General features: G+C 39.1%; 1 protein-coding gene across 1 annotated transcript in view; it reads left to right on the top strand.

Moving 5' to 3' along the window:
- tenm2a (teneurin transmembrane protein 2a) overlaps positions 1-22,500 on the top strand; it is a 215,697-nt gene that overhangs the window by 110,121 nt on the left and 83,076 nt on the right. Inside the window, exon 3 of the mRNA XM_047802622.1 lies at positions 17,719-17,928. Within this exon, the coding sequence (XP_047658578.1) occupies positions 17,719-17,928 (210 nt within the window). The remainder of the gene's footprint in view (positions 1-17,718; positions 17,929-22,500) is intronic.

Raw genomic sequence — 22,500 nt, 5'->3', positions numbered from 1 at the left:
ATAATTCAGTGATTTTTTTTCCCCCAACAATGTTAGTGAGAAAGGAGATGGTTGGAGGTTTGATGTAATCTGATGCTTTTGACCTGTATGATTTTATACGTTATGGTGCTGGCACAGTACTGAGCAGGTGTACAGGTGTTCCTAAGTGTGGATTTTTTATTGTGAACATATAATTCTATATTTCAGTAAATTTATATTAACTTAAGTAGTTCAGCATGTTGAGGGATCTTTAAATGGAATCTCACTCTTTTTTTTTTTTGCCGGTAAGCAAATCTTAAAATGTTAGAACTTTCCTTTTGATTGAGACATGTACAATTTCAGCTGAGATACGTTTTTTCCTCAAGTTGCCTCACATCCAGAGAGAAAGACTCACCCTTGTTTTATATGAGTTCATCAGCAGCACTACCTGTAGGTCACCCCTAAAAGAAAGCCATGACCTTCACGCCTGCTACTTAGGGGTTAGAAGAGAAGTTAATTCTCCATGAGCATCTGCTACAGGTCCCTTGCTGTGTAAAAGAGAGGTGGTCTGCATGTGTACTCATCTAAAACAGGCCGCCACATCTCTTCTATGTTGTTTACTTTATTAATTAGTCTTTTAATTTGCTGTGAAGCCCTGAGAGGTTAATTAACGTCAGCTTCCGAATGGTTCCACTCAGCAGATCCGTGGAGATCAGAGTGAGGCGTCAAGACGTTTCCCGCCAGCAGCACTAGACAGGAGTGTGTGTCTTGAGCATGTGTGATGTGATGACGTGTGTGTGTGTGTGTGTGTGTGTGTGTGTGTGTGTGTGTGTGTGTGTGTGTGTGTGTGTGTGTGTGTGAGAGAGAGAGAGAGAGAATGCCCTTCTGCTAAATTTAAAGAGTTACACAAATTGACCTAGTTGAAAAATGGAAAGATAATATGGAGAAAATGTCAGCCAGTGTGTGTGTGGTACTGTACATGTGCGTACACACACCAACATGGATGATTTATTGACGACTGCTTTGACAATCATGCATCCTAATGATCTCAGGGAAGCAATAAAGGTTGAGAGTGAGAGAACAAGATGTAGGATGTAGATGGAAAAAGCTACAATTCCAGCAATAGATATGCATTTGATCAGTGCACTGTAATGAAATGCATAACTTGGACATCTACCATTTTTGAATGATTTTTTATTTTTTTTTGCTATTAAAAATGAAAAAAAAAAAAAAGAAAAAAGTCTCCTTCTCATCGCAATGTCCAAAACAATTTTCTGCTTGGCTCACCCTGCATAGAGAGCGATTGAGTATGGCAAAGCTCGGCGCTAACTGATCGTGATTGCATTCCTGTAGGATCTGAGGGTTGACGGTGGCGGGGGGTGAGGGTAGGGGCAGAGAGAGACAGGGGGGGCTTTGGGGAATTCATCCACCTCTCTCTGTGTCTAATGCTGACTGTCATTAGGACCAGCATTAACAACATTAATGTTAGAGAGAGGTGGTGGGGTGGGGTGGGGGTTGTGGGGTTATTGTGCGGAAGTACAGGCAAGCATGTGAAATGTAAAATTAGACCAGTTGAAGTGAAACGGAGACGACAGTGCTGAATGTGCTGCGTGTTACGAAAGTGTCACTTTTATTCTTCTTTATTTCTTTGTCTCATTCACACTTTCCTTCACCACTTTCCCCAGCCTCGTCTGGAAACAAGCCGATAGGAAATAGGAATAACTTAACGTCGCCGAACAAAAATACGTTACCTAAATAAGAGCTAAGCTTCATGTTGTACATGAAGAAAATTCACTGTGATGTATTGTAAAGCGCCGGAAAATTCCTATCAGGTTGGTAGATTTCTCATCTCTTACTGCCAGGGTGCTAAACATTCACTGCTGCGTTTAAAAATTTGGACATTAACTCTCCAAGACATGAATCATTATACCTATTCCCTGTGGTCTTTTCAGACATTTAGCACTCGTTAAAGAGACATTGCAGACATGAGAGAATCCAGCGTCCTTTATGCGATCACGTCTGGAGCAGATGATGGTCAAATTAACCAAGCTGTGTCGAAGACGTGTCTCCGTGCTGCACTGACCGCTATTTGTCACTCTCGATTAAATCCCGTGCCAGTTACAGGGACACTTGCTTTCTGTAGATGAATCTGAAGATCGGTCTGTTCACAGCTACGTCGAGTATCCTGCAACACGTTACCCCTTAAAGTTTAATGATCTACTTTTTTCTCCCTTCTTCGCCCTGTGTCCTTATTATTGTTATTAGATTTATTATTTTGTTTTTGGTCCTAGGTGCTGTCTTGACCCTATTGCTATTCTCTGCCTCGGTCTCTGTCTGTCTATCTCTTTCTCTCACTTGCTAGTTCCAATGTTATGCATCTTTTCTTTGAGTGGAGTGGAGTGGAGTGGTGCTCTTCTTGGCATCCACCCAGTATCTTTGTGCCTGGCTGTGAAATCTTTTTTTTTTTTTTCTTTCCTTCCAGCATTCTTCCAAACCAGCTGCTTTAACGTACCCAGCATATTGCTGTACAACTCTCTACAGCTATTTCAACAAGGAGTGCTATTCAAGAATAAATTGTCTGTCTCTGAATTAGCACAAATTAGCTGATTTTTGGGGCTTTACAGCATGATAATTGGGTATAGTATGTGTAGCTTCCAGCTGGCTGCTGGAAGACTGGCGGGGTGGGTGTGTGCATGGCAGTGGTGATGGTGGTGGTTGTTGGGGAAAGTGGGAGGTAGCAGAGAAGAAAAGAGAAATGAAGAGAAGAGCATTATGAGTGCAGTTTAGAGGCAGTGCAGACTTTATCTTGGAGAACTGCTCTGGTGATTGGGCAGGAAGGAACCTTGAATTAATACCAGAAAATAATGGGAATAGTGAAAGAAATCGAGCGAGAGAGAGAGAGAGAGAGAGAGAGAGAGAGAGAGAGAGAGAGAGAGAGAGAGAGAGAGAGAGAGAGAGAACAGGGAATGAAAGCGCCTCTTTTGCAACATGCAGCTGGATTATCAGCAGAACCTAATGAAGGTGCAGACATCCTGCTGGTTTTATATTGCCTGTCACACACACATGGGAATGGCAATTAACACCCACCACCATCCACTTGTATACTCAGAACAATGTTTGGAATTAGCACTTTAAGATTAGCACCTGTGCGCTCGCCCAACACAGGTCGGTCAGATAGCTTTAGCTGGTCATGTTACGGTGCTGCTTATCAGATGAAAAGGATGTCTTTTTAAATCTGTTTTGGTATTAACTCTCTTCAGGCATGGGCAGCACAGTGGCGCAGGAAGTAGTGTTGCTGCATCACAAGCTCCAGGATCCTGAGCTCGGCTCAGATTACTATCTCAAAACCTCCCAAACCATACATGGATTGACTATGATAAATTGCCTGTAAGTACGAATATGTGTGTATATGTGATGGCGTACTACTGCCTCACTCTCAGTGTTCCCGGGTTCAGGATCTGGACTCTCGTTGTCCCTGACCGGGATAAAGCCATTGCTAAAGATGTACAGTATGAATCTCCAAGCACATGTGCATTTTTGTACGCAAGCTCAGCTGACAAACTCATATATTTGCCAAAGCCGTCAGGGTTAGCTATGTGTTATTACATGTTTTAATGTGAAATTAATTATCTAACTTAGCTGGGGAGCAAAATTGCACAACTGCACAATCGTTGTGTCTATAAAAAGCTGTACGTTTGTTTCAGCCGCACAGAATAAATGAATAATTAATACAGCAGTAGATTCATTTGAATCTTACAAATATATTATGTATACCTCTTATAAACTGTACACCTGTATAAAGTTAACATTTGGGGTGCAACAACCTTAATTCGAAGCCCTGCACAGTATCCTTAACTCCTGGAAAGATGGAAGACCTTGACATTTTGCAGTCATTCTACTCAGACAGGATGATTGAAATCTCTATTTTTTTCCTGCTAATACTCTGGGTATATAAAGGACTAGAACAAAGCGTACACAGAGCTAACGGTCGATCCATGGAGAGGAAGAGGAGAACTGAAAGCCACCAGTCCAGCCACAGCTCCTTGTTAAGTGCTCCGGTTATGGTGCAGTACAGATGCATAGCAAGTAGTGTTTCACAACGTCTAAGAAGATGCGTAATACATTCTAGCAAGTTCTTGGTGGAATGTAACACTTCGGATCTGTCTATTAGGGAGCATGCTGTATTAAATGTGAGAGAATTTCGAGTGTACGGTGAGCAACCGAGCTGAAACCCAGCTTAGATCTGCATGAATTTGAAGCTAATTCCAGCTCGTTAGTGCAGGCCAAGTGCTGGCCATGTTGACTAACCAACAAGATTGCTTACTAGTCATTCACCTTACTAGTTTTGTCGGTCTAAGCCACTTTTATGCAGCTTCAATTGAGAAATAGGGAAAGTCTATTAAGTGTACATATATGAAGTGAATCCCCCTCCTCACACACACACACACACACACACACCACTGATAAAAGCATCCATCCTTTCCCACAGAGCATCGGCTAATGGCAGCACAACACCGGAGCTGCACCCAAGAGAGAAAGGGAAAGAGAGAGAGAGAGAGAGAGAGAGAGAGAGAGAGAGAGAGAGAGAGAGAGAGAGAGAGAGAGAGAGAGAGATGGAAGAAGGGGGGGTTTCCAGCTTTCTCAGCTCTTAGCTGACAGAAGGAGTGCATGAGGAGACAAGTGTGTATTACAGATGCGGACGAGGCAGCGTGAGTTTGAGAGTGAAACTGGTGAGACAAAGACAGACAGCGAGGGGACATGTGGCTCACATCCTCTGCTTCTATGATGGAGGAGTGAAATAAAGTCACTATGGAGACACGAGATGGTAAGAGACTTGTAGTGTTTGATAGTTTCGAAGTTTGATATGTGCATCTTTAATTGAAGATCATGTGTTTTACTCTGCGAAGTATGCCTCAAACTGATTCTGAGTTAATGATGCATTCTGGGAAATTATTGATCGCAACATGTTGAGAGGAAAGACAAGCTGGAAATTGTTTTGGTAAGCAGCATGATCAAGATGATGGTGGTTATTGGTGTGGGATTGTGGGATATGTAGTTGCTGATAAACAGGAGGGGATGAAACAGCGTGTTGTGCTCCAAGTCATCCTCATGTTTTTTCTCTATTGTTTTTTTTTTTTTTTTTTGCAGAGATTGATTCTAGGCTTAGAAGATATTGATTCCAGTGTGTTATGTGTGCTACTGTGCTAGAAAGCATTTCTCAGGAAAGTCTGATTATGCCTTGCAATGCAAAGTCAACACAATTCGGATTCATTTTAGATATGCGTGTGTGTGTTGGAATTAAACACAAATTACACCGTTTCAAAGACAAATAATGCCTAATGTTTCAGACTGTAAATAAAGACTGCTGGGCACCATTATTATTATTATTATTATTATTATTATTATTATTATTATTATTATTATTATTATTATTATTATTTACCATGAGCTGATGATGACTCACAGGCACATTAAGACTTGTGTAATTAGGAGATAAGCTGTGCCATGGCAGGTCACTCTAATGAGCCTCTCTGCTCTGTCAGTGTGAGTTTCCCCCCCTCAGTCAGGTCCAATCTCATGTAGTTAATCAGCAGACGGGGTTAGTTACCACTAGGTTAATGGCGCACATTAATATGTTGCTAATATACCCCGGGTCATGCGGTAATTAAAAATCTCATTTTCAACTCTGAGCTTAGAAGGCACTGACTCTCCTTCATCTTAACCGTATATCATGCACTGCAGGGGTCGGGAAGGGGAGGGGACAGGAGAGGTTGTCTTATCTCTTATTTGTTCTTTAATCTCTCGGGTTACTTAATTACCACATTGCTGACGACCAGCTATGTCTGTTTGTGTGTCTGTGTGTGAGTGCACCGTATCGGGGATGTTGCATCAGGTGTACACCATTAAACAAACATCTGTGCACAGGGAGCAGGATCTCTCCTCAGGGTCAGCTGATGCAAAGAGCTACGACTTTTAAATCATGACTATAGTCTGAACTAGTGTGTGTGTGTGTGTGTGTGTGTGCGTGCGTGTGTGTGTGTATGCTAAGAGCATAGATTGATTAGTATAGAGTAGAGAATTCTCATTCTCTGACTTCATCATAACTATCATTCATAACAGTCCTATAAAATTAATTGCATTGAAAGGAACCACCCCAGGATTTTTGAACCTGTTCTCCATAACCTAGTGCATCCTGTTTTTCCCTGTGTTTCTGCTGAGAGTCATTTTAACACTTAGAAAAGAATGGCAAGAATCTATATACATAACAAGAGAAATCTGTTGCTGAATCCCGTTCGATTAAATAATCAACTGCATAACAAGATTCCCCCTTTAAAAAAAAAAACGGATGAAACAATCATGAATGAATATTGGAAAGAAACAGCTTTTAATTCCAGTTATTTAAGATATCCTAAAGGTTTGGGATGCGCATGTGTAATCAGACAACCACAACATCGAGCAACACATAACCACAAAATACTTTTAACTGAAGACTTCATGAAAGCAGTCGGAAAAAAGAAATGTGTTTGGAGTAAATGCTTATTGACTGCCCCAACAACCACCATTAAGTTTTAGTAAATGGGTCGTCTGTGTTCTCTCTCTCTCTCTCTCTCTCTCTCTCTCTCTCTCTCTCTCTCTCTCTCTCTCTCTCTCTCTCTCTCTCTCTCTCTCTCTCTCTTAGGGTTACTAAAAAAACGGAAGTATTCCTTTAATGCACCTAAGCTACATTTTTATCTATTACCCATTACATTCAAGTATTTTCTTTAATTATATTAAATAAGTAGAGCATGTCCATCCTTCTCACAGTCATAAAGTAAGACACAAGGACTCGAAGCTTTCCTCAGCCCACTCTCTTCATCTGGCTTATTACCTCCGAATATTATTTTACAGAGATCCGACTCCCAAATTCAGTCAGATGCACTGCATCCGTGACCAAACACTTCACAGCCACATCAGTTCAGTACTCCTTTATTTGTGGATTATTATCATGAGGTGGTAGTGACAGAGAAGGAAAAAAAAACTGAATAATAAAACCAATATTCTAATGGCCTGGTGAGAAATGAAAAAGGATGAGGGAGGAAAAAGAAAACAAGGAGGACGCCAAGGAGCTTGGATGCTCCCACCTTGAAAGGTAAACAGAAAGAGATTTTAAGGGAAAGGCAAAATAGTCATGGTGGAATTTTCTAAAATTGAAAAAAAAAATATGTTTTTGTATCACGCTTTGATTTTCAGAATGACAGAAGAGGGTTCTAGAGATGAGGGACTACAGGATGTTTGAAGAGCTATAGAAAAGGAGACAGAGGAAGGAATCTGCAGAGTTTTTCATTCTTTTTGCAATCATAAAAATAGAGTCGTACGCCAGAGACATAAAAGCAGCCTAGAACGCAATTAGCAATTCAGATACACAATGCATTCTCATGAGTGGCTGACATAAGCAAACATTTTAAAGGCCTGGATAGAAGTGAGGAGAGAAATTGTGCCGTGAGAGGACTCAGTGAGAGTGGAGTCAGCAGTTTAAGCTGGAGCTCAGTGCATTCAGCAGCAGTGTGGCGCTGTAGCTGAGATATCATGATCTGTCAGAATGAGTTTGACTGGAGCTCAGAGTGGTATCGACTGCAGCTAGGAGACACACGTGTATGGCTACTAGCTTGGTTCACAACTTGGGATATGTGCATTATAACGTGTGACTGACGGGAGCTTTCCCTTAACCTCCACACTCTCTGAGATACAGAGATACCAACAAGAAGAATACGAGTTATTCCAAGCAGCACATGAAGGCTTCTGTTGATGAGTCTGTGACATAATCCCAACATACTGTAAATGCGCATCTCTCCATATAGAATTTAGAGCTTTTTAGGAAACAAACCAAAAGAATAGCATCATGATGACCAAAATGCCATAATGGTTCTTATTTGGTTAAAAAATATTTTTGAAACTTTGAACATCCCACAGAGCTCTTAATCTGGTATTAAAATGGAATATAGCACATCCACAAGTCAGAAAGTCGACCAAAATTAAATGTTTCCATAGAGTAATTTTACTTATTTTTTAATTATTGAACTGTTATGGATTAGTCAGAGAAGCAACAAAGTAGACAGCTTTTAACATGACCGCTACCACCACCATGCTTCACTGTTGTGCTGGTATTCATGCACCTTGATCTTTCACAGAAACATCCTTTTATATTACCTAGTATATTATAAAGCCTATATTTCTCTAAAACTAAGTATTTCTTTGAAACTTAAATTCACATCTTTTTGGCTGGTTAGTAAGCATGTAAGGTGACTAGGACAGCACTTTGAAATTCATCGTTCAACATCAACACATTTTGTAGACAGAAAATGTTAAACAGAAACTGATCAGTTAACTTACTTTACTAAACTCAACTGAGCTCAGAAAATGGATTGGGTTTAATTCAAACTGATAATTAAAGGCATGATAGCATGATTAAAATAGCACCCTGTTCTCACATCCTTTTTTTTTTCACATTTTGGTCACCTTTTTTTTAACTGTAAAGTTGCAGAGAAGCAGAGAAGACAGTGCAGCTGACAGACATGTTTAGCTTCGTAACACAAAGAAAGATGAGAAATTTTACAGTTTGAGGGCACAGCTGGATGGCCCATTAAAATGCTTTATTAAAAACTCTTTCACAACAGTGTTTAAAAAGTAAACATTTTGTTGCTCATATATGATGCAACATACCCAGCCTTGAGAGGAAACTATAAACCGTTGCCAAGCAATTGAGTGTGTGTGTGTGTGTGTGTGTGTGTGTGTGTGTGTGTGTGTGTGTGTGTGTGTGTGTGTGTGTGTGTGTGATTGAGGGAGAGAGAGAGAGAGAGAAAGAGAGAGAGAGAGAGAGAGAGAGAGAGAGAGAGAGAGAGAGAGAATATTAGTGAGGCTTTAAGACAGCTCAATTTTAAACTGTAGAGAACATTTAGTTCATAAGTAAATGGATGTGTCTCCCACTTCTGATGCAGAGTTAAGGCTTGATGGTTTTCATTCTTTTCAATAAACAGATGGTGTTATTATTATTATAATAATAATAATAATAATAATAATAATAATAATAATTATTATTATTATTATTATTATTATTATTATTATTATTATTATTATTAGGCTAGTTTGGGAGGACCCAGGAAGAAGTTGGAGACAAAGGTACAGTTTAGTATATTTAATAAAGTCATTTAGAAGGGAAGGAGATGGAGAAGACCGGCAGTGGAGTGGACAGGTGGGAATGGAGTTAGGCAAGCACAGACCAGTGTATGGACTTTTCTGGGGAGAGAAAGAAACAAAGGTAAATATGTGAAGGCAGGTATGTATAAGGATACGGGGCAGTGCTTACAGCATGCAGAGGTACAGAAGCCATGGCGAGGCTTGTAGGAATGGGGAGACAGGAGCTGGATGGGCTGAAACAGCTTAGTGAACCTGGGCAGAAGACAGTACTCAGACAGGGAGGTCAGGACTGAAACAGAAGACTTATGGAGGAAATACTGATGTAGAGAGAGAAGAGTCAAATGTAACAATCCCATCCGATAAGCAGATCCAAAACCTTGTCCATAGTCACATCCAATATCCAATAATATCTTATCCAGAGTCCCAAGCAACAAATCCTGCCTTTATAAAGCATCCAATAGGACATCCTCCCCAATTTCAAAACAGAAATTAAATCCAAATACAGACAAATACAGCAGGAAAGGCAAGATTGATTCATGGGACCAGAAAGAAACAGCAACCAAGAAATCAAGGTCTGGACTGAAAGCAAAGGCAGAGAAAAGCGGGCCAAAAATGGGACACCAAAACAATGCAGCACTAACAGCGGCTAACTATCTCACAATAGAGGGAGAGAAACGTCTGGTATAAATACAGGTGGAGGAGAGATAAATCACATACAGGTGACTTCAATGAGGAGAAAATTATCCCAAAGTAGGCATGGGAGTGAGAGAGCAAGCATGGCAACCCTGAACAAAAACAACTGAACCAGAAGTTGGCAAAATCATGACAGGTGTAGAATCCATAGTCCTATCAACAGTCTTTATCAACAACTTGGATGTAATTTATATGGTAATACAGTGAGAGAAGAAGCCTGAGTATAACTGATATGCAGCAGTGTAAACATATGTGATGGTGAATATATGTGCCTGCAATGTGAGCCATGCAGTGTCTTTTCCTGATACACACTCCTGAGTCCTCACGGGCTATGGTTTCAGCAACCAGCTCTGTAAGATCTCACAGGCTTTGTAGGAGAAAATTTTAAGTCAGCCGAAAAACCGAAATGCTCAAAAAAGGATCTAGTAAGTAAAGAAAACAATTAGCAGTTCCACAGTTTCAGCCTGGTCAAAAAAATGAATGTTTATATTCTTGCTTGATAAGCCTGTGTATCCATTTATCTCTTGATATCTGAATCTGTTCTTGGCCATTTTCTTACAAGGACTGTGTCTCCTTGACCACAAGCCTTCCTGTTGCTCAAGGCTTTACCTACACAAGGTGTCTTATAAAGCAATAAAGAGAATTCTTTATGTCCTAATGGATGAATCTGAAATTTAGACATAGTATTCGTTTTTAAGCACATTCAGCAACACCAGAACAGTAGATTATATGATATTTACAGTTTATTCATTTTTACTTTCTTTCTTTTACAAAAAAAAGAAAAAAGCCTTTTCACTCCATAAAGCCAATTTTTTTATTATTTATTTTTCCTCTAAAAGATGAACTTTGCTTGCAAGATTCCTTCATAGGCATTCTTTGCAGCCTCAGACGTGTTGTTCTGTTAAATTACTGAAAATAATTCCGGTGAGCATGCACAGTGTGCAGGTTTTCCCATTACATTTGCATATGTTTACATTTCCTTTGTTTCCTCCTATAAACCATCTGAAGAGCGACAGTAGTGCCTCTGTGCTCAGAACCAGCTTCAGATAAGTGGATTTGATTTGTATTTCCTGAAGATGATCTTAGAGTTGTTTTGGGAGGATTATGGTGGAGTTGTCAGCTTGAGGGGCTGATTTTTGTGAGGGAAGTTAAATAACAAAGATATTGTTTAGGGAATCATATTTAAATTATCTGGAAAAAACAAAGTCCTTTTTTAAACAAATAAATGGCAATTTTTTTTTAATTAAAGCAGCCAATTAATTTATGCACAAGCTTTGCTAGTGTCAGAGTACTGTTTACTCTCTTTCTTTTACACACACACACACACACACACACACACACACAGAAATATATGTGCGTGCATTTCTGAGTGAGCAGTATTGTGTTCCAGGGTTTGTGCTAGCATGTGAAGAGAGTGTGTGTGTGTGTGTGTGTGTGTGTGTGTGTGTGTGTGTGTGTGTGTGTGTGTGTGTGTGTGTGTGTGTGTGTGTGTGTGTGTGTGTGTTAATAGGCCTGATTGCCCATGTGGACTCAAAGCAAACATTTAGGCTGCTCTTGCAGTCAATTGGAGCAGCAAGGTTACTGTGAAGTGTACATGAGGTTGTAAGTCTGAGTTTTGTAGTGATACAGTGTTTTGTGATGCAATGTGAGGCTCTTGCCAGTGTGATGTGTGCAGTTATACAGTGATGTAGGTATGCAGTATAAATATGCAGAATACTGATATTGATGTAGTTTTGACAGTGATACAGTGAGATAGCTGCAGTTCTGACAGTGATGCAGTGAGATAGCTGCAGTTCTGTCGGTGATGCAATGAGATAGCTGCACTTCTGACAGTGATGCAGTGAGATAGCTGCAGTACTGACAGTGATGCAGTGAGATATGCAGTTGTACAGTGTTATGGGACTACATTAATGCAGGGAGATATTTACAGCTCTGACAGTAATGCATCAATACTGTAATGCAAGGTTACAGTGAGATCTTTGCAGGGCTGATAACAGTACAGTGACCTAGTGAGATGTTTGCAAGTATGATATTGATGCAGTGGCACAGTGATGTATGGACACAGTGATGTAGTCAGTGGCACAAAGAGATACTGTACTGTCACATCTGTCAAAGGTGCAGTGATACACCCATGTAGGGATACACTGAATTGAGCCTTTACCAGGACTGGAAATGATAAACTGAGACTTTTCCCGGTCGATCTGATGCAGGTATACTGTACAGTGAGACAGGTGTAGGTCTGATCAGTGATACAAGAAGGCAGTTTTAGATCTAATAGGAATGCAGTGAGACATTTGCAATCCTCTCTTTCCTTTCTCTCTTTCTCATCTCCCTCTGTTTCTCTCATTTTCCCTGGCAATTGTTTAGCCATTGGACGCACACTTTTTTCAGTTGTCTCAGGTGACTTGTTTCATTGCTTTAATCATTTTGGTATACTGCTGGTTTGTTATAGTAGAACACAAGGTAGTCATGTCATTTACTGGAGAAAGTAGATGAAAGAGGAAAGAAAAAATGAGAGAAAGGGAGAGAGAATATGGGGAAGAGATGATAAATTGCTCTCATTAAGGTAGTAATTTGTCACTTTCCATGTGACTGGGCTCCAGCTGTCACTCCTTGTGCTTTTCGGCCTCTTTGGCTCTCCATCTCCAAACTGGACAGATGGGCAGAGAGAGGGAGCGTTGTGGCCTTGCACCAGACCAGGATGTGTGAGATGTTTGTGTGAAATAGGAATTAAACACCACATAATAGAAACTCTAGCCTTGCATTCAGAATTTTTTGAACCACTTACAGCTGTTGCTGTAATAATAATACTTCTGAGTCTTAGTTCATGAGTGAAATTAATCGTTGAACCTGTAGTTGAACACCGTTGGCAAAAGGCTGCGAAATCAACTTGGGCTAAAATAGTGCTCATCCAAAGTAATGGATAGTTGAGTTCTCATGGCTGAAGAGTGATAGAGGTCAGTGTGTGGCTGGCAGCTCTATTTAGCTATGATTTTCCAATCAGAAGCATGAAATTTTTCAGAGCTCGATTGCGTTTGTCACAGCATCATGGCAAAGATTCCACCAAAGCACATCTATCTGAAGAGACATCCAAGGTCATATCCACATCAGAGCTCTCAATAACCGGAACAACCTTCTCTTGATGAAGAGATTGGAAGTAGCAAAGGACATAAAAAAAAGGAATCATCTAGAGTATCATGTGTCCCCCTCCCAACCTTTTGCTCTAATAACACAAAGCAATTTACACTGACCTTTATAGAAATGTACCAAAAGTAAATTACAATAGTTAAGAAATGCCCCTGAGCCTAATTGCAAAGGAGATTAAGTTTCCCATAATTGCTTTTGGCCATCTAATGCAATATTTCGGGGTTTTTTTGTGGCTAAGGTGATTTAAAAAAATTAATAACCCTCAATCAGTACACACAAATACACACAGTGCATTACCGTACATACACATCCACTTATATTAGTTCATCCGAGTTTTCTGTTGGGATATATATTTTTGGGCACTGATATTAATGCAGAAATGAAAATCATACTTGCTATTAATCAATCGGGGCAACACATAACTTTTTATTTAGCTATGTTTGTGACTGGCATGCACTGTTAGCAATGAATGTTATGTTAAGACGTTATGGCATTTAAACAGTATCACTGATAGAAGGCTAGTGAGCGGCCAACTTGAGTGCTCAGAGGAGTATTAGCAAGAACGGCCATCGATAATTAATTGTACCTTAATTCACAAGCAGAGTGAAGACCTTGGAAGGACACGTGTCTCAGTGCACAGTACTTGCAGAACCGAAATATACTCAGGCATGAAGGTTTCTCTGTGTGCTCAATTAAAATGCCTGTGCTTGCAAACATCTTTCTGTGCACACAAATCACAACACCAAGCTCTCATTTTAAATGACTACGCTTACCGATCCTGGTCTGCACACTCGGGTCAGCAGCTCAGTTCAACTGAAAGAGACTTTTTAAATGTTATACGTTTTCAGGTTTACAGGAAGATGCTGTTTTATGATCGCCGTCATTAAGATCTGTGCTATTTTTATGTTGTATTTTCAGTACAGCCTCAACAAATACTGTATCACACATACGGTATTGGATATGTTATCACTTTTCTTTTTGTTATTATAATAAGCACAGTATCATGGCAATGCCGTATTTATACTGATACATATCTAGTTGTTTTCTCTTATCTCTAATCTTATTATGCACTCAGTTTACCGTTTAGATCCAACACGATTCTGTGATAAAATATGATCTGGAATCAGTGTCTATTGGAGATATTTGCCCATATAAGTCAGGGAGACAAGTGTGTGAGATACTGTAGAGCCAGAATAGAGCACACTACTCAGAATTGCGCTACTCTTTCTCTCTGCAGAATGTCATAGTTTGGGGCAGGATTGTCTTTAGTGATTTAATTACAAGGCAATTTTGAGTAGTTAACAAGTCTTGAGTAGTAACTAACAAGAAGTCATAATAAAACAGAAGCAAGTTAGACCTGTGGTACATGTTAAATGAGTGTGGCTTCCTGAATTTTCATGTTTCTAAAAGAGCAAGGAATCCTACTGGCTGAAAGTCTGTTGCTTTCTGAATCTAAATCACTGGGAGTGAAAAAAAAAAATCACACTTTTCACCCCAGCGCTTGAAGACCTGCAGTGAATGCTGCCATGCCAGAAGGTGTCTGCCTGGTAAAAGAGCACCTCTGTTTTGCATACCGTTATCTGTAAAGAACATTATAGAGACACATTCAATTAGACTTGATGCTAACTGGAAAGTTAAACTACAAAGTCTGCAAAATTCAAATCAGAGTAATAATGTTTTGACTACTGTTTTTTACTACTGATTGATATTATTATTGAAATATATATATATATATATATCTAAAATTATATAATAAATCTGTGTGTATATATATGATATATATATTATATATATATATATATATATATTATATATATTATATATATCTCTCTCTAATCTATATATATAATTTATATTATATTATATCATGTAAGTTATTACTACTGAATTTATTAATGTATAATTTATATATAATATTATATGTACATATATTTTATATTTCAATAATCTCTCTCTCTCTCTCTCTCTCTCTCGTTCTCTCTCACTATATATATATTGAGAGATATTATCTTTAAATTATAGAATTATTAATATTTTATTCCATTGTTCCGTTGGAACATTCCACAATTCCAAGTGCCTGTTTAAATATAAACAAATTAGTGATATTGATTATGTTAAAGTCTTTGTACAAAAGTACATTTTCCTACAGATGAATGTGTATAATATTGACATATATTTTACATAGATCATTGTTTCTGCTGGTTGCCTGTTGATAAAACAATAAAGATGGCAGTGGGAGAATAAAAATTACACCTTGACAGTGTACCAAATGATGACTACGCCCAATTGTCAGCTACAGAATATCACCTTTAGAAGGATCACACAGCAGACCTTTGTATCTGGTTGTAAAATCTGTGCATTCTGGGAATCTAAAAACATGATGTTGGGCTTGTCTCCCACCACTTGACTGATGCGTTGTATCAGGAAATCTGTTATATAATGGATTCACTGTAGGGATATATTTTGTGATTGCTACTGGCACTTATGTTAGACTTCATCTCAAGTATTTTTTCCCCCTTTAATAAGATCTATTTTTTTTTTTTATTTTAATAATGTGTTCAATTATTTTAATGACTGTTCCAAAGTGTCTACCCTCTCTGAACCTCTGTCTCTTTGATGTCAACTACGATATTTTTCTTAATTTTTATTCAGCTATTTAACCTATTTTAAAAAGAATTATTCTAAAATATTCATTTCTCTCTCTCTCTCTCTCTCTCTCTCTCTCTCTCTCTCTCTCTCTCTCTCTCTCTCTCTCTCTCTCTCTCTCTCTCTCTCTCTCTCACACACACACACACACACACACACACACACACACACACACACACACACACACACACACACACACACTGAATTGACTCTCTGAATTCCCATATGTTTCAGGATTGAGTTACTTAGATCTCAGTAATCGTACGCTGGCTGTAAACATAGAGTGCTCTCCTCCTTTTCTCATCTTTCGTTATCTAACAGGGCGCAGAGACGTGTCCCTTGGGTCTGCTTAGCACCGCATATACTTCCTTACACAGCAGGAACTCAGTCTATGCATTAACAGTGCTTTTTCTGGAGAGATCTGAGGTCAAAGTACATCTTAGGTGGTGGATGTGTGTTTGTGGGGGGGAGGGTGGGACTGGGTGTGGGTGTGGTGGTGGTGGGGGTTTGCTATAAAGAAAGAAGTAGACACTAGAAAGAAGTAGAAAAGTATGGTGTCCAGTGTGTGTGTGTGTGTGTGTGTGTGTGTGTGTGTGTGTGTGTGTGTGTGTGTGTGTGTGTGTGTGTGTGTGTGTGTGTGTGTGTGTGTGTGTGTGTGTGCGAGTTGATAGATGGGTGGGTGGCTGAATGTGGGTTGAAGGGAGGGTATGTGTGGTTTGGGTGTGTGTGTCTTTTTGGTTTGTGTCACAAGACCTGCTCTGACTCTGTGTATGTGGGTCTGAGCTATAGAGCAGTGCAGTCTTAAATCAATAACAGCAGCTGACAGTCACATGTGTACAGGCTGGTCACATTGTCAATGATTCTGAGAGAGGGGAAGAGAGACAGAGAGAGACACAGAGAGAGACACAGAGAGAGAGAGAGAGAGAGAGAGAGAGAGAGAGAGAGAGAGAGAGAGAGGGAGAGGGAGGGGGAGGGGGAGAGGGGGGTGACAGAGAGAGGGGGGAGCAAGGATGCAAGTATGAACTAGTCTCAGTGTAGTTCAATATTGAAGGTTTTTTATGCTTTTCAAACCACTGAGCTGTCTGTTTTTCAATCCTGATGTACATAAAAGCATTGACACACTTAAAGGCTTAAAGATGCATGAAAGCGTAATGCAGACCTCTGTGTGTGTGACTCATCAATCCTCTTGGTAGTGTGATACTTACAGATACCATAGGGACTGTAGAAGCATTATAATTCCTCTCCGCTTCTTAATTTTAATTAAGGAGATGAAGGACAATATGGTATCATCTGGACTCTGTGGTCCTTAGCTATACTGACACAAATCTCAAAGAAACACATCAATCACCGCAAAGAACTCGTGCAACATGAGGTGCACAGAAAATATAGCAGACTTGTTACTTTGTCTTGAGCCATAATTGTTTTCTCTGAGTAATTAAGAAAGGTAATTGCCACATAATTCAGCAGCTTTTATGAGAAGTGACTTAATGTATTTATTCCAAAAGATAGAGAGAGAGAATGTGGTTGCAGTTTTACCTCTAACATCAGTGCAATTATAGCAAAATCTAAAGATGCTTGTAATAGAAATGATGACTTGTCCCTTCTGTGGTTTCCTACCTTTAAAAGCATGGTGGAGTTTGGGAGAGACGGCCTGTTCTTGCAGTCGTGTATTATGTAGGTCTGGTGTGGGATCCTTAGGGAAATCACATGCAGGACATCTATATTAGAGTAATGTCAAGGGACACTGAGTGTGTGTGTATGGGTGTGTGTGTGGGTGTATGTGTGTATGAAGAGAGTTGTGAGTTGTGCAGGACAAAAATACTGAAAGCAGCATTTTTTTTTTTTATTCTGCACTGTTGTGCACTCTTCTGTCTCCCCTGTCGATTTATGCAGCTGCTGGGATCCTATGTACAGCTTAAGTCTCAAGAGGATCTAAATAAAGTATATTTTCAGTGTTGTGACATTTTAATTTCCACGGTTTGCATGTGTGTTGAAGTGTCCATGGAAGCATGTTTAACTCCTGTGATTTATTATTATTATTATTTTTATGATAAGCTGTATCATACGAAATGTAAAGCTTTCTATCTCTCTGTTCTTCAGGCCGTCCTCTCCCTCCTTCAACTGCTTCCTCCAGCCTTCTACCACCGGCACCCTCTCCTCCCACTGCTCCACTCCACCAAGCTCCACCCTCCATCAGAGAGTGCCAGGTGCCACTGCTGGACAACAGCTCTGCCCACACCATGCTGGAGCCCCACCCAGAGGACCAAATCTCCCCCAACTCATACCTTCTAAGAGCCCAGACAACCACAGGTAAGTTCCACCTTCTTGGGTTGCTTCCCATCTCCATACCATACTTGTTCCATCATTTGCAAATGTTACGGTGGTAGCTGTTATCCCCCCCCTCTCCCCCCCCCCCCCCCCCCCAAACAGCACACACTGTTATCTGATGATTCTCCCATGCAGGAAAAAAACTGGCACAAAAATGACAGGCAATTTAAGTAACTGACAGATGAGTGCAGTGCAGTTTGGATCACAGGTACAATCGGATCTCTTAACAGCTTCTTTTTTCCCCCCGAACAGGAGCACGGTTAAGATTTACAGAAGTTAAAAATTTAAGTCTCAATAAGAAATGAAAGTCTGGATATGCATAGAATTTTGTAAATAATGCACACGACTCAGAGTTCAGTCAGTAATCCTGGACTTCTGGTTTTTCCACATCGTGGATACATATTCATTTTAATATGTGGAAAGTTAGTTCATATGTCTAATGAACCTACACATGACTCATGTAACTTATAACTTATAAGAAGATAGAAGCTAATTAAATTATGCAGTGATTTAATGAATGAAATTTTGCAAGCAGGTTAAAGAATACTTGGTGTAAAGTCTGTCCTGAATTCTGGCACAAGTTTTGGTTTATTTCCTCCAAATGGAACAAGCCGACGAGTTGCCGGAGCACAGCTGCACTCATTTTGAGTTATTAATGCCCTCTCTGTGCTGCACAGTCCTCTAAACTCTCCTCCTGCATCAAAATCTCCAATTCCAGCAGTATATTTAGCAAAGGGGAGGGAGAAAAAGCTGTTAATGTAATTTCTGTTGGAATATAATCTATTGTTAATGGTATTAGCCTCTCCTTTGATCTGCTATAAATCTTTATTACGCCTGATCAGGGCCCCAAGTTCAAGAGCAACACGATTATAACCCTTTTAAAATGACATTACATCATGCCTCTAATTGGTTTACTGTTTGGTGGAGTAACATCAATCACTGGCAGGCTAATCCATGCTGTAAATAAATTCACTTCAGGATCAGCAGCGTAACAGTTCTGGGGGAAAAATGACTGGAAAATGAATCAGAGCCTTGACAGATGTGAGACAAGAAATTGCATATATTATTGCATTTATATTTAGCCTCATTTCTATATGGAATAACTCTACCATCTGCATTATAACCTGTGTCACTGTAGTGCGTTAAAGTTTTGGAGTGTAAATGTGCACATTTTATAGTAAGACATATAATGTTATATTGCATTTGAGTGTTTTCTCATACAGGTTGTAATAATAAGAGTATCTTAGACTTGCTTTTTTATTTCTGTTTCCTTTTTTCTTCAGCTGTGCAATTTATCTTTCTTACTTTATAACACTGGCTTATGAAAATCATAATTTTGAAGATAAAACGGTGTGAATTATTTATAGATTTGATTCAAATGTTCTTGAAATAAGCATTCATTTTAAAGCATTTTAAACACTTACAGTGCATGTACAGCACAGTAAATAACTGGATAATTGTTAAGTAGCCTTAGCAAGAGTGACTTCTGTGTGAGTTGTGACGTATGTAGTTGAGCGTGTGTGTGTTTCCAAGTTCAATTAAATGTCCTGTGATCTTGTTGAGGGAGATCGCTGTGCAGGAAATGAGGTTTCTGCCCAATAACCCAGCCCGCTGAGGCAGAAAGATAGACACGATAATAAAGAGCAAGTGTATATGTGTATGTGTATATATATATATATATATATATATATATATATATATATATATATATATATGTGTGTGTGTGTGTGTGTGTGTGTGTGTGTGTGTGTGTGTGTGTGTGTGTGTCTGTCTGTCTGTCTGTCTGTCTGTCTGTCTGTCTATTTGTCTGTCCTTGTTTTTTTTTTATCCTAAATCGATACTAATGGCATTTGCTGTTCATTAAGCAGTACTTTTTCTTTTCTGTTACATTTAAGTAACATAAATGAATGTTTATGGTAAATCTTTTTTTTTTATTTGTAGTTTTAGTTGTATTTCTTTTTATTAAAGATTACTTTCCCCATTTTGCAGCCTCGGATTAGATTTTCTCCTCGGGTTTGGACAGTAGAGAGAATTAACCAGGCCATGTTCACTCAACAGTTCTGAAATATTTAGTGTGAATGAAATATCAGCATGTATAGTAGATGCTGCACATTAAGGCAAACCTGTTGACAAATTGTCCCTGAATGAGTTGACCAAGGGGAATGATAAGATAATCAGAAACCTCCAGTTTGAGGGTTACGTCATCATTTCAGCAAAGTGGCCTAATTGGTTGGAGCCACATGCATTGTGCATCAGACATTTCATCAAGCATAGAGCTTTAAGGCTATTCTAAATGTAATATATTTTCCTGTTTGTTCTGGTGTAAAGGATCAGACAAATCATTGAAGTATCTCTGTTTGTCTTACACGCTTATTGCATCCCGACTGTATGGTATTCCTAAATATCTAACAATATTAACACTAAATTAATTCCCTATTATGGGGCAGTGTTTGATTTAATTTCCCAAAAGCCATTTGTTTTATTTCTTACTACTACATATTACCTGGGAAAATATGCAGAACTTAATAAAATTAATGTCATAAGACCTGGTACGAGCAAAAGACTATTACCTAGCTGAAAAAATGAACCTAATTTATTTGTGTATGGATGTGCGTCTAATACCTCTACTAGTGAGCTGTGGGGATTTGGTAGTCTAGTGGTTAAGGTGTCAGACTACCAAGTGGAAGGTTGTAAGTTCAAATCCCAAGTCCACCAAGCCACCACTGCTGGGCCTGTTGGCCCCTGAGCAAGACTCTTAACCTTCAATTGATCATTTCTTTAAATGTCACTCTAGATAAGACACTTTCTTACACCTTTACTCCTGCCACACTTCAGTATGAAATCTGCAAACACACAGCACAGTCAGTTCATTCTCTTGTAAGCAAAAAAATCACTCCATGCTGCAAAAAAAAAAAACTCAATAAAAATAAATTCAGTAAAACCAGATGAAACACTGGCAGCATTTTTTCCATGACAGAGCAGTTTATTACTGATGAAGGAGATAAAGCTAGACACAGAATTAGTGATGCTGATCCTGGGCAGCTATATCACTGTTGTAAGGATGATCAGATCTACATAATATATTAAGTAGTTTGTTTTCCATTATGAAGAAAAAAGGATGGTGATGACTCTAGAGACCATCATCATAAAACATTAAGAGTCATTTTTTAATGTTTTCTGCATAGTATTTTCTGCATTGTGTTTAGCTTCAGCTAACAATGCTAACTTGCTACAGTACTACCAAAGCTTATAGTTCATAAGAGATTATTATATAGAAACAAAGGATTGAACCTCTGTTTGTAAACAGTGTAAATAATTTTCCATTATTATTATGCATTATTAAGTGAGTGATTTTGTAAAAGTGAGTGCAGTTGAAAGTGATGTCTTGACAGTCTTTGCTAATGCTAATTCTCCTTTCTTTGTGTTCAAGTGTGGAAATAGTGAGTGAGCTTAAGGAGTAAAAACAACATTTAATTCTTGTTTGTGACTAATGTTGCCTAATGCTTCAAAGAGCTCCTGTATCCCTATCAACCCTATTTTATTCTGTACTGAATCTGTAAGATTAGCATTTATTTTTAAGTCTAAGCTATTAAAAAGTTCAACAATAGAAGGCAGATAAATGAACACTCCTCATCTGCATGTTTAAATTCAACTCGATAAAGCTAACAGTTTACACCAAGTATCTGTCTCACTTGAACCAATGATAAGTGGACAAGAAAACACATTTTCACCTGCCATTATGAACGAGTCTTAAGTGACCACTTGTAATTAGAATTCACAGGTTGCAGGTATCGCGTGCATTTATCACGCTTGTCTTCCGGCACATATATTTAAAGGCCGTGAATCTCTTGTACCTGTACGAGCTGATTCAAACATTTCAATTACATAGTCTTTTAACAAAACCTTTAAATGAATGAAACATGAAGACAAAAGTAAATATGAAGCCTATTAGCCTAGCAGAGGAGAAATCGACTGTTCAGCCCAGTTGTTTAATCTTCTGTTGCAATGATTAAGACTACGGTAATGATACAATTGAGTAGGCAGTTCTCCGTTGCTGGGACACATCAAGATGCTTTCACGTTCACACTCCAAATGGTGTTTGGTTGTATGAGGTTTTAGCTCATGGCATGCCCTCTAGTGAGTTTTGTTTTTAAGGCTACATATGCACAAAATGTACACAGTCGTGTATATGAAAAACATTGCACTTGACAGTATATTGAGTGATGTGTCACTTCCTTATTGTTTTGTGTTTGTACATATCTCCATGAGTTTGTTTTTTAGTCTGGTCTTGTATCCTCACGTGTCCTGTAATTGGTTGTTTCCCTTATATGTCCTTATTGCCTGCACCTGTTTTCAGTTTTGACCTTTGATTAGTTTGTTCATTTAAACCCCTGTGTGTCTTCTGTACATTGTGAAGTATAGGTCATGGTTCCGTTGTGTTCTGCCAGAGCCTTTGGTCTGCTCTCTGATGTTCTGTTTGTAGATCACCTGATCTGTGCATGTTTACTGATCTTAAGTGATGCCTTGTCGGTTGTTTTTGGTTGTTTGCTTAGA

This window comes from Tachysurus fulvidraco, chromosome 17 (genome assembly GCF_022655615.1).
Source record: "Tachysurus fulvidraco isolate hzauxx_2018 chromosome 17, HZAU_PFXX_2.0, whole genome shotgun sequence".
NCBI classification, from domain to species: domain Eukaryota; kingdom Metazoa; phylum Chordata; class Actinopteri; order Siluriformes; family Bagridae; genus Tachysurus; species Tachysurus fulvidraco.
Note: the sequence above shows the minus strand (reverse complement) of the source record. Positions and strands in the feature narration are given on the sequence as shown.